Source organism: Staurois parvus, unplaced genomic scaffold, assembly GCF_062004578.1.
Source record: "Staurois parvus isolate SC_StPar_1 unplaced genomic scaffold, SC_StPar_1.0 ptg001328l, whole genome shotgun sequence".
NCBI lineage: Eukaryota > Metazoa > Chordata > Amphibia > Anura > Ranidae > Staurois > Staurois parvus.
In genome coordinates this window covers 366,737-380,507 of record NW_028319124.1, presented here as the reverse complement: position 1 = coordinate 380,507, position 13,771 = coordinate 366,737, and the positions used below count along the sequence as shown (strand labels likewise).

Sequence of the window (13,771 nt, the reverse complement as noted above, 5' to 3'; positions counted from 1 at the left end):
TGTCAGTTCTCAGTGCTAATAGACTGGTACTGTTAGTTCTCTGCAAGTAACGGTTATCTACCAAGTAGATCCACACAAAACCAGATTCTACTTTGGCTGCTTCTGTCCTACCTAACTGTATTTGTGATATAAAGACTTGGATGGCACATAATTTCCTTCAATTAAACTGTGACAAGTCTGAAGCCATGCTTATTGGCACCCCCATCAAATATGTAAGGCCAGTCCTTGTAGCCTATCAATGGCGCTGTACTTGAGCTTCAGTCTAAACTGAAAAATCTAGGGGTGATATTTGATGCTAGCTTAACCTTTGATTCACATGTACAAAATGTTGTCAGAACATCTTTTTTTCTTTACTTGAGAAACATAGATTGGCTGCGTCCTATGCATATCATACACTGTAGCTGAAAAACTGATCCATACATTTGTGTTCTCCTGACTTGACTACTGCTATGCTCTACTCACTGGTGTACCTAAATCCACTATTAATTAAATACAATATGTACAAAATTCTGCAGCCAGAATCCTCACTAGGTCTGGTACAAGTGACCATATTGCCCCTATCCTGAAGTCCTTGCAGTGGCTACCCATCAGTTTTCACATAGAAATCAACACAAAAGGTGCAGCGCTAAATGAATGTATACATAAACATATGATAGCTGATTATAGTGACCAAATAAAGTGATGCGATACACACATATATTAAAGGTGCCATGAATGTGACATACAAGGATGATAAATATAATCACAAAGTTCCCCTAAGTAGAGAGCAAGTAAAAGTTGAAAATAGATATTAGTGACTGATGTGATCAAAAACAGTCTCTGGTGGGTAATCCGTGCGTTCCCAGATGATCATACAGGTGATGTGTCGAAGGGATGTTAAAAATGCACACTCACCAGATGACAGATCATAATGCGCATGGTATATGATATAAGGCCGGAGGTCCCCCTTAAAAGGTCAGGCCTGGTCAGGTCCAAGAGATCTCCTTCCTCCCTGGTACTCTGCCCCACAGCTGTCATCCTCCAGGTATGGGCTCTATGGTGGTATTGGCTCATATAGAGCCAGAAAGAAGAATGCCCATAGTGTAGTATTTTCCAGCAATAAGCGTTTATTAAAGGTAGTGTGAAACAATAGAAACAGTAAAACTGTCACTGACCATGTACAGCAAAAAAGATTGCCGCCGGACCTCCTCGTGCACACCCCTCATGAATACGCGTTCACGCCGCCGCCGAGACCACGAGGAGGTCCGGCGGCCATCTTTTTTGCTGTACATGGTCAGTGACAGTTTTACTGTTTCTATTGGGGGATCTCTGGCCTCATATCATATACCATGCGCATTATGATCTGTCATCTGGTGAGTGTGCATTTTTAACATCCCTTTGACACATCACCTGTATGATCATCTGGGAACGCACGGATTATCCACCAGAGACTGTTTTTGATCACATCAGTCACTAATATCTATTTTCAACTTTTACTTGCTCTCTACTTAGGGGAGCTTTGTGATATATTTATCATTCTTGTATGTCAGATTCATGGCACCTTAATATATGTGTGTATCACATCTTGCCACTTTATTTGGTCACTATAATCAGCTATCATATGTTTATGTATACATTCATTTAGCGCTGCACCTTTTGTGTTCATTTTTATTGTATGAGGCTTTTTGTGGTAGCCTTTGGTGTATCAGCTGCTAGTCTGTTTTGGCGCTCGCTTTTTTCTTATTTTATTATACAGGGTTTCACATAGACTTTAAGATCCCCTTGCTCACCTTTAAGACTCTTCATGGCTTGGCATCCCATTATCTGTCTGAACTTTTATCAGCTTGCTCCCCCCCTTCTAAGCTCTGCTCCTGATTCTGGTCTTCTGTGCCCCCCCACTCACCTACACTCAACGGGGAGACAGAGCCTTCTCCTGCTATGCTCTGGAAAAACTCTGGAATTCACTTCCAAGGAACATCAAAGAGTCATCTTCTCTAAACTCATTCAAATAAAACCTAAAAACACTTTTTCTTTAGACATGTGTTCATGTAATTTTCCCTCTTTTGCTTTATTTTATCCTGTGTATGTCTTGTTTTCTTTGTAAAGCGCGTTGAGAAGCTACCTTTAAAGGAGCTATATAAACTAAAGTTTCTAATATTATTATTTTTACTCTACCTGAAACGGGATACGGTTGCATTAGTGTAAAGCCCAATTAAACTTTCAGTTTAACCCCTTGCCTTCCAGAGGATTTCACCCCCTTCCTGACCAGGCCATTTTTTTTGATACGGCAGTGCGTTACTTTAACTTAGACTTGCGTAGTCATACAATGCTGTACATAAATGAAATTTATGTCCTTTTTTTCCCACTAATAGAGCTTTCTTTCAATGGTATTTGATCACCTGTGCATATTTTATTTTTTACGCTAACAAAACATAAAAACAAAAAAAGACCGACAATTTTGAAAAAAAAAATATATGTTTTTGACTTTTTCCTATAACACATATCCAGTAAGAAAATGTAAAAAAAAATAAAAAAAATAAAAATAAAAATCTCTTCATAAATTGAGGCCAAAATCTATTCTGCTACATTTCTTGGCTAAAAAAAAAATCCTAATACATGTAAATTAATTGGTTTATGTAAAAGTTATAGTGTCTACAAATGGCAGGATATATACTGGAATTTTTATTTTATTTTTTTATACTAGTAATGGAGGCGATCAGCGACTTATAGCGGGACTGCGGTACTCATTCTGACACTGGATGGGAACTAACTAACTTCCACTGACATCCCCAGTGACACTAATACAGTGATCAGTGCTAATAAAAAGCACTGACACTATACAAATGACACTGGGCAGGAAGGGGTTAACATCTGGGTTCGATCAAAGGGTTAATTGTGTGCTGTGCTGTGTTTTACATCATGTGCTGTGAGTGTTTTACTAGGGAAACATGATGCTGTGTATTTTGTGCTGATTACCATGAGAATGTACTGGGGAATCTCTGTAATTTTTTTGTATTTTTATGTATTACTCCACAGGTGAGCAGAAGTGTGGTGATCTATGGATCTGTCCTAAAAACATTAGCTGTGACCAGAAATCTAAATGTCACTGCAAAAGGGGATTCCACCCATGTCAAAAAAAAGGTCTACGCTACTGTATAGGTAAGTATGTGTACCAATGACCTATGGTAATCTACTACCAGAGCACAATTCAGCTTTGTCTCAACATCTCTAGTTCACAACACCAAATTTGTTATGCTGGGCCACTCTGATCAAAATGTCTGAAATAAGAACTGTCTTTATTGCTTCAATTTGCTTGCCATTTTCATTGTCCAACTAGCTAGTTACACAAACTTAATGTAGTATGTACTGGGGGGCTGTATGGGGTATGTATTGGGACACCACGTCCCAACTACTACAGAAATCAATTATTGTGTACAAATAAAAAGTGCGCTAATTATTCACAAAAAATGCAAGGATAAATAATAAAAATAAATTCATAAATATAAACATAAGTCCAGCCACCATAACAGTGATAGTCCAATATTAACTTAATGTCAATCTTGAAAATAAACACCCATGTGCAAATCCGACACCAGATGAAATGAATACACTCACCAGAGCTATATGCTGATTATATTATAAACCAGCATGATATCATTTTGCTCTGGGAGCAATGATCTGCAGGATATCCCAGTAGAGGAACAGCAACCAATAGTGATCCAATCAGCACATATGGAACAGCTAAGCAGCAAATGATCTTCCAATAACATGGGCAAAGCTCGAGGAATAAGAAGAGATATGATGGTGCAGTACATTTAAAACTAGTAAAATTTTATTAGTAAAGTATTGCACTCACAAAGGTGGTGTCTAGCCGACACCAGCAATGACAGCCTCTATAATGCCACATCCACAAGGGAAAAACCAAGGGACGAACCTCCTGCACTGCGATCACACAGCCAACAGCTGGGAGGAACGTTCCGACGTCACGTGCACTAGGCCAGACTCAACGCGTTTCGTCACTTGACATCTTCAAGGGGCGGAGTCCCTCTTCTTGTTCCTTGAGCTTTGCCCATGTTATTGGAAGATCATTTGCTGCTTAGCTGTTCCATATGTGCTGCCTAGCTGTTCCATATGTGCTGATTGGATCACTATTGGTTGCTGTTCCTCTACTGGGATATCCTGCAGATCATCGCTCCCAGAGCAAAATGCTATCATGCTGGTTTATAATATAATCAGCATATAGCTCTGGTGAGTGTATTCATTTCATCTGGTGTCGGATTTGCACATTATTATTATTATTATTATTATACAGTATTTATAAAGCGCCAATAGTTCGCTCAGCGCTGTACATTACAAAGGGGGACAGAACATGTGACAGAACAATACCAATACAATGCAAAACATGAGGGGATTGGGGGCCCTGCTCTTTCAAGCTTACAATCTAGGAGGGAATATGGGTGTTTATTTTCAAGATTGACATTAAGTTGATATTGGACTATCACTGTTATGGCGGCTGGACTTATGTTTATATTTATGAATTTATTTTTATTATTTATCCTTGCATTTTTTGTGAATAATTAGCGCACTTTTTATTTGTACACTATTTTACTTTTTTGGTTAGAGGTGCTGCTTATTATTTGATTTATTTTGTATTTTCTATGGCACTTCTTATATCTGCTACAGAAATCAATTATTACAGTGCCCAAGGAACAGACAATAAATGTAAAATTTTTTCGGGATTTATTTAATAACAAAGAAAAAGAAAAAAAACATTTTTGTTTAAAAGTAGAAATACAGTGGTAGAACAACTGAATCAAGGGGAACAGTATGATTTAGGTGAACTCAGCGTTTAGAACCAAGAAGGAAACTTTATACATATATATGTATTTCTACTTATTTCTTTTTCTTTTAGTTATTAAATACAATTTGAGAAACTTTAATATGTTTATGTTTGTTCCTTGGGCAACCAAGTCTATTGGTATCAAATAATTGTCTTTCGTCCAAGTCCAATGAAGAATCCTTTGAGAAAGCATCTAATTGCCTATTAAGGGCACCACACAACATGTGTGAGAAGAATTATTAGCAAATGTCAGATTTATTTTAGTGTCTCTGACTCTAAAACTGTTCATATTACTGACCTAGAACAAACATGCATTTAGATTAGAAGTTTTGACTTGGCTGTGATTTCACTGGCTGCATACTTGTTTTGGGTAAGTGACTCAGAAAATGCTGAATAAAGAGGCAGCCAGATAACTGGCATTTTTTGAAAAGGTAAAGAAATGCTTGCCTGCTTTTTTCTCAGCATGGGTTTCCATGCAAAATTCATTAGAGCTTTTCTTGCCATGTAGTTCTTATATTTTTCCATAAGATGGGGCTATAATACCATTTCCAGGGAGTATTTAAAAAAAAAAAAAAATGGACAGAGGAGGAAAAAGATAAAGATCTCTATTAGATCTGGTTTTATTTGAAATGACCACATTGTAAAATGATCCCTGCTATAACTGTAAAAATGTACATTATTGTTCATGCTATGGTCATTCATCCTCTTAGAAGGGCTATGTTCTCAACTAGAAAAACACTCTCCTTTCATAATACTACAGGGAGGTCGTAACTTAAAGGCCTCAGCCCAGACTCCTAATCTGCAATGGAATCTGCCATTATTCAACCATGAGGGTTGATGCTAGCAATGAAACATGTACACCATTGTTGTATAACCCTTTAATGAACAGAGGTCACTGAAGCCTAGATCCAAAATAAATGTAGCGATATCAGTATGTGTTACGTAACAATTAATCAACAAAAAGTGTGAATCATTTTACCATTTAAAAAAATAAATAGATAAATGTCATAACTCTAAACTCAGCAAAAAAAATATTTTTTATTTAAATCTATTCCTCGGTAGCCACAGAGAAGATATAAATTCAGCTGGTGTGCACCAAACCTTTGCAAACCGAAATATTATCTTAAAAAATGTGAAATAACCTGCGCCAAAGAAATAAAACACAATCAAAGAATGCTGCTGCTCAAAAGATGAAAAAAAAACATCAAAATACAAACAAAAATAAAAGCAGCACAAACCAGTTTTATATAAAAAAAAAAGAAGAACAAAGAAAAAGTTAAAGTCCAAATAAGTTCCAAATGAAAAGTCTCGATTTGTTTTTTCTTTTCTATCTTTTTCATCCACTCGTATGGGATTGTTCAGGAAAATATTGAAGATTTTGGAGATTCTTTCAGTGTTATACAATTGTGGAGATCTCATCTCACCTCCAAAGTGTGTGTCTGATTCCTAAAGCCATTACCCACTTGGGAAATCACCTGATTGGGTGAGTGTGGGTGAATATTTGAACCACTACAGATGATTTGATTTGTTGGGAATTATATTTTTTGTAGTAATTTTTTTTTTAAATATGAGACTTTTCATTTGGGACTTATTTGGACTTTTTTTCTTCTTTCTTCTTTTCTTTATATAAAATTGCGCTTCCTTTATTGTTTGTTGGAAATATTACTTTATAAAAGTAGTAGTGACATCATCAATGTGCACTGCTGTAGAAGGCGCCCACCAGGATCACCCACTATGGGCTTGTGACTTTGTGACTTTGGCCAGTCATAACAATAGAGAGTGTGACACATAATATTGAAATTACAAAACCATCTGAAGTTGCAAACAAATTAAATACATTCATTTGTTGTTTCTGTTATAATTTATGTTGGATTTTTTTAAATTCATTACTATTGTGATTTGGAGATTCAGATACAATCTACAAATAACAAATATTTTGTCTGAATTTCAATTTTTTACGAATCACACTTGTCTGATTTGAATATTTGTATATCATGGAGTTCAGCTTTCAATAAATACCTTGCTTGTGATTTCCTCACTCTGCTGTCCTGCTGGTTTCATCTGTGAATGTGTAATGTGTGTTGAACCAGCCACTTGTAGCCTCCATCAGAAGCTCTTGTGACAACATAGGAGCACATATAGGAGAAAAGGACAGAGCGTTGTCACCTTATAACAGGAAGTATCTGAACAAAGATCTCCATGACAGGATCACCAGATAGTTTTATAATAAAAGCTGCAATTTTGAAATAATTTATCTCCTTTTGAAATGGCATTAATGTTAAAATACAGTATATGGGATTTTATTGATACAGTTTACATTTACTTTAATTTAACAAAATTCTTTGCAAAAAACTCTTCATTTTAGACACAAATGAGTGTAACACGATGCAGTGTGGACCAAGAGCGGTGTGCCGGAATACAAAGGGCAGCTACTACTGCGAATGTTTAAACAATTATCGTCCCACTGGCGATGCTCAGTTCTGTCCTACAAATGGAAAATGTTTTTGTGAAGGTAAGCTATGCAGACAACACCAAAGAATACACAATGACAATTGTCAACATATGTCCACCTCACCATCTCACAGGGTCTCCTCAACCAGTTTCTCCCCTACGCGAGATTGTTCTCATCATACAAGTTGTTATTATTAATATTATTATTATTAAACAGAGTTTATATAGTACCAACAGTTTTTGCAGAACTTTACAATATAAAGGGAGAAAGTACACTTTCACTACAATTTAATAAAAGAGGCTTAGCAAAGCCCTGTTCATAAGAGCTTACAATCTAAATGGGAGGGTCAAGTGATACAAAAAAAAGTAATAACTGTTGGGGATGAGCTGTATAAGTATAAATTCAGTTGTTAGGTGGAGGTGAGGTACGCCTCCCTGAAAAGATAAGTCTTTGGTTATCATCTAAAAGGTGAAAATAGTAGGAGATAGATTTGGGAAGGGGCTTCCAGAGGATGGGAGCGACTCTGGAGAAGTCCTGGAGGTCAGCATGGGAGGAGGAGACAAGGGAGCTAGAGAGCAGGAAGTCTTGGGGGAAGTGGAGAGGACAGTTTGGGTGATGTTCTGATATGAGGTTAATGAAGTAGCTGGGGGCAGGGCTGCAGATGGCTTTCTATGTTGTTGCTAGCATTTTGAATTTTATTCCTTGAGCACGTGGAAGCCAATGAAGGGATTGGCAGAGAGGGTTGTTGGACACGGAGCAGTTGGTAAGGTGAATGAGTCTGTAGGCAGCATAAATAAAAGACTGAAGAGTTCTTCCTTAAGACCAAGACAGTAGGTGGCTCCTCACCCGTCCGGTGTGTTAAAATGTGTTTGGTCTGCAAAAATAGAACATATTACAGCTTACCAATCCTTAAATGTGGTGGCATCTTTCTTTTTTTTTTGACCTGGTGAAGTTTCAACTTCCTTTAACAGACTAAGCTGCCCAGACCAAAGTAGAAGTTAGATGGGTGAGGAAAACAATTTAACACTGACATTGGTCAGCTTTTATTCCTTTATGTAAAATATTTAGGCTACTTTCAGGCAGAAGATCCAATCAGGTCCACCTGTCAGTTTTTCAGGCGGACCTGACTGGATGGTCCATTCATTCCAATGGACAGGTGGGTGTAAAAAACTTGTGTCTGTTTATACCTGCTTATCTTCTGGATTGATCCAGTACACTCAAACAAACAAAAAAACAAAATGGAAGGGGATCAGCCACTTTTCATTTAGGCAAATCACCCCAGAGATTAGACGGGTGTAAATAGACAGCAGAGTCCGCCTACTTCCGGCCGCTCATAGAGCACAGTGGACTCTGTCTGTCTCCCCTCTACATAAACTAAATGGACACAGATGTGCCATTCGCTCTCTCTGCTTCGATCAGCAGGGAATCTGTAAGCAGTCTGAAAGGGGCCCTATCACAAAAGGAAAAAACTGTTTCTGTAACTGCTTAAGAGTGTTAGTTGAAATTAGCCTTAATTTGTTAGTCAAGTCCACCTAAATCTACCAGTCTAACAACACTATCCTCTATATACAGTGCTGCTGTCCAAATCTGACTCCACCATACATAGAGGAACCACCAGAAGACAGTAAGAGTGTTACTGACCAGATCATTAGGTAAAAATAAAGGGAAAAAAAGCATAAGAAGAAAAGAAGAGTAAAACAGCCACTGCATTAAAGGATTGGCAAGTTTCAATATGTAAAATTTGGGGGGTTTAATACTGCTTTAAATTATGAGTTTTCCTGAATTCCATTACAGTGTAGTAACAATTGCAGTAGGGGGTCTACAGAGGCACAGGAACTCTGGAGAGAGCTATCCCTGATACTACTTCAGGAATACGTTCTTTTCCCCATCCTGAAATCACCTTTATATTATAAAGTACATATATATACATATAAATATATACCCTTTATATATATATATATATATATATATATATATATTGTGGGAACTCGCTTCAGAGTGGTAGAGCTTTTTTAAAGCACACAGCAACTCGCTTCTTCTTAAAGGCCTTTTTGCCCAATTTTATTTAAAAGAAAGTTCAAATAACAAAAATGCTTCCCACACAGGGGGATCCACCATCAAGCAAATGATATTCAGCCTTCTGGCTTGTACACCGATTACCGTCTGTCTCCTGCAGACTTTATCCAAAAATGGCTTTCCCGCACACAGCTAGCCAATCGCACACAGTCTTGTCTGGCTTCCACCTCTACTAGGTGGAGCCCACCTGACTCCACAGCAGAGACCTCCTGTCTGCCAGGGTGGAGCCCTCCTGACTCCGTCTGCCGGGGTGGAGCCCAGAATCATGGCCTGGCCTCCACAAAAAGGCCTGCACACACCTGTGCAATCAGCGTGCTGGCTGCTCCCAAAATATGGGCCCAGGATTGGAGATTTCATCCCTCCCAAATCTCTTAGAAATCTCCAGGCTACAGGTCCCAAAACAGGCTTTACAAACCAAAGAGGAAACTGATAAACCAGTTTCCTCTGCATTATGAGATCTGCCTGGAGCCCCTCAACCTGTATGGTTGAGAATTCTGGGTCTCCATCATGATTTCCACCATGGCAGGATACCGTACTGCCACAATATATATGGTATATATATATATATATATATATATATATATAAAGTATATTATAAAGGGTATAATAATTAGCAGATGCTTTCATATTGTGTCAGGTAGTTACTATATTCATAATGTATGGGCGGTATAAAAAAGCAATAGCGGATGCTCTGGTTCTCATTTGGCAGTTTTACAGAGAGTTAATATGACAAGTGGCTGTGGTCTCTAAATTTTGATAGATGAAGGAAATGGCACTTCTGTACTGTCAATGACACACTTACACCTAACTCTCTTTCATTTATCTGTAGAGTATAAAATGAAGAAAACATGTAATATGAGTAGTGACCAGCAAAAGAAGCTGGAAGAATGCACCAAGAAGAACCCACAGGTGGGTAGTGTATGGTCAGTAGTGTGTGATCATATACGTTCAATGGGAGTCACAGGGGTAGATAACATGTACGCAGGTTGCCTACTTTCTTTAGTTAGTTAGCTCAGCTGCCCAAGCGGGGAGAAGGGGTTAATATTTTTCTGCCTTCTCTGGGCATGTTTGCTGGTTTTCTGGGGTCTGGCCTCTTTTTACCGTATATTATAAAAGGGGGGGAGGTTCAAGTCCCCAAGAGAGAATGGGAAAACGAAACGGGAACTATGAAGAACTATGTTTTGGGACCTGTGGTTCACCCCAGAAATGCCGATTCGTTGAGACACCGTAATGATGAACACTGCTACTCTGGATCTGCCAATTATGGACTCCACCCACAAGGACTTTTCTTGTACCGACATCCTGGGGCAGCCACAGTTAGGTTTATTTAGGGAAAATACATTTTGCCTTGTTGTAATTGTCATGCCCAGTGGACAGTAAAGCCTTGAAATGTTGTTCTGCCTGGTGTGACGTTATTCAAAGGGGTGTATGAAAGTAACCTGCACTTTGTACATCATCTGCAGCTTGGGTCAGTAAAGCACATTGGGGTATGAAGACAGCTCTACAAAGTTAACAAGGTACAGAATAGCACAAATAGATGCCAAGGGTAATGGAGATCTAGCAACCAGCAAGAAACCTGACATGAATCGAGGTACCTGTGTCAGGCAAGGCATACTCCGGTAGTAAGGGGGGGGTGTTGAGTTGCTTCTGGAACTTCATCTCCTTGTGGTCCATCTTCCATAGCAAAAGGAGAAGACCAGTGTTACGGAGGCCCGTGACCTGGCCGCCAGGTACCGGAGAGTAAGAAGACAAGACACACATGGGGTCCATGCTAGTTACGCAGTGGGACTCCATTATTTCACTGGGAGTGAAATGACAGAGATACGCTGGGTGGGTGGAATGGGCATAGGGTCAGTGTGCTCCTGTTAAATGCAATCAGTTACAATCAAGGTGTGGATTGACATTTATTTGCTCAGTGTACGTGGTGTACGAACATCTCTAAGTTGGAAGACTGACTTAAGGTTGTATTTCCCCAAAAGCAGCCCCCACCTTGTCACAGGTCATCAATAAGCTCAGCAAAGCTACCCCATGTGCAGGGTGAGTGACCCTGTTCACAGTGACTAGCATCTCCCAAAAGACCCAACACCCAGGGAAGATCTCTCTGTGTCATCCTACCTTTTGAAGTCCATCGGAAGCCTATTGAGAGGCCCTCTACCCCTACACCCACAAACAGGTATGACACCCACACTTCACTGATCACTGGTGGTAGGCGGGATTCTCCAGGATTCACGGATGTCCTCAAATGAGCCTGACTTACAGGTTTCGTTGTGAGAGGAACTGACACAGGTTGACTCTCTAACCACTCAGTTCTAATTACTCTTCAGGGGTGCACATCTTACAGTGCTCTGTGCTGTTCAGCCAATTGCACAGGTTTTGATATTAATTTCTTTCAGTGAATGCAAGGCATTCTCTGATTGGAGAAGGTGGAGATTGTGATCACTGCCACTCCTCTCTACCTCATCTAACCCAGAGAATATCTTATATTCTTTGAAAAGAAATACAAGATGTACATCTTGTAGTAGTGTAGATGGTGGCAATGCAAAATATTCACCCCTTTGTGGTCAGTGTGAAGTATGGAAGCTGCTGGCACAGAACCCGAGCAGGACTTGGAAGGTCATGGCTATCACTGTAGTAGCAATGAATGCTACAGTAATTCCCCAGTAGCCCATCAGGTATGAGATATGCACACTTACATTGGTCTAAGCTGGAGCAATGTAAGTTAGCAAAACAAATAATTCCTGGAGTTCAGCTATAAAACTAATTGGATCATTTAAAGTTAACTTCTTAACAGTTAGGATAAGGTTTTAACTCCTACAGAGCAGAGGTTATAATGTTATCACTTACCTAACAGGCACCTCTTCTACAACATTGTATTTTTGTTTTTCCACTACCACTGTGCAGTCAGCTTTAATTAGATAAAGTATAATTCACTGTTAGGTGAACATGTTCTGCTCACGTCCTTTGAATCCCAATACTATATCAATGTGATGCTAATATAAATCAACATATGCAAATAATCTAAAAACATTATTACATTTAATATTAATTAAATATTAATAATAATTAATACAAAAGATAATGTCCAATAATGGTATAAATCCCAAGTGTCCAAATATAGATAGTTTCTATTTTCCAACAATGATCTGTGGTCTCCTTTAACAACTTCATGTAAAAGCAATGTACTTTAAAACCAACATTGATCCCAAAAATCAATAGAAGGTCAGTAGTGCTATAGTGCTACCAATGTAATTTGTAACTCAAAGAACAATTTCATATTCCATAATAAAACAAAAACCCTCAAAGCATGGCATGATATTGTAAAAATGTAATGCATCAAAAGTGCTGCATTAATCAAACACACATATATACTCCAGAAAAAAATTACAATGAAAATAAATCCCAAGAAAGTCCACTATTTTGCGTTGTGTATTTCCAAACCTCCAAAACATACATGCAAGTGTTCCCAATCATTCTATTGGGAACCCACCTCCAAGTGAATGGCCACCACCTACAGAGCAAGGTATAAGTGTAACTCCAACTGCTTAATGCATAGGACCCATATTTCCAAAAAGGAACTGCCAGCATATAACAACGTTATCAATGTACATCAATGTTTCCTCTGTCCCATACAGGCATGTTTTGAAAAAGAAGGATACCAAATTTTGCAAATAGTGTGAAACCCAAGGTTAAAATTTATTAAATCAGCCTATTGAACTTATATCAATAAAAACCGTAGCAGCCCTGTATACCAATGTCACAAATGAATCTCACTCCCGGATTTAGTGCCGCCTTACGCGTTTCATTAGAGTTGACATCTTCGGGGCCTTTGTATATGTTTATTGCACAAATTTCACAAGCGTGGTTTAATGCATTATATGATAATGATGTTGTAAAAAAAGACACTTTCTTAAAAACAATAAAATCCCAGTAAATAGCTCAGATGCATGTGTGATATAACTAGCACACGTTGACATGTTGAAGACAATCTTGTCACTCTAGGAATAGCGTCTTTATTAGCAACTACCACGCAATTTTCTATACTGTGTAATGGCGTTACCCTTTTGACCTCTCAATGTGTTTTATCCAGTAATAGAGTTCTTTAAAATTATAGTTTAAGATCATTCCTAGATACATCTACTCTTGCTTTTTGTGGGCAGCTGATGGCGAGTACTCATACATATACTAGTTATTGGTCTTGCACAGACTAGTAATCATTAATATAACAATTGTATATCTGTAAATCATTTTTTGATGTCAAAGGTAATGCAATTTAAAGCTCAGTTCAATCATCAGTTCACATCAGCTAAATTAATTTCATGTGTATCAAAATGAAAGGTGTTTAATGCCTTAAAGTTCATTTTCCTTAGAAGGAAGCAATATCCTGATTAAAGAAGCCCCTAGCCATGCTGTAGAGTGGGATCCTT

At 38.4% G+C, this 13,771-nt stretch overlaps 1 protein-coding gene across 1 annotated transcript in view; it reads left to right on the top strand.

Annotated features, from left to right (window-relative positions):
- The window catches only part of LOC149436870 (adhesion G protein-coupled receptor E3-like), a 139,190-nt gene that overhangs the window by 53,553 nt on the left and 71,866 nt on the right, over window positions 1–13,771 (top strand). The window contains exons 4-6 of the mRNA XM_089661217.1: window positions 3,016–3,138; window positions 7,185–7,331; window positions 10,177–10,256. Coding sequence (XP_089517343.1) covers window positions 3,016–3,138; window positions 7,185–7,331; window positions 10,177–10,256 — 350 coding nt within the window. The remainder of the gene's footprint in view (window positions 1–3,015; window positions 3,139–7,184; window positions 7,332–10,176; window positions 10,257–13,771) is intronic.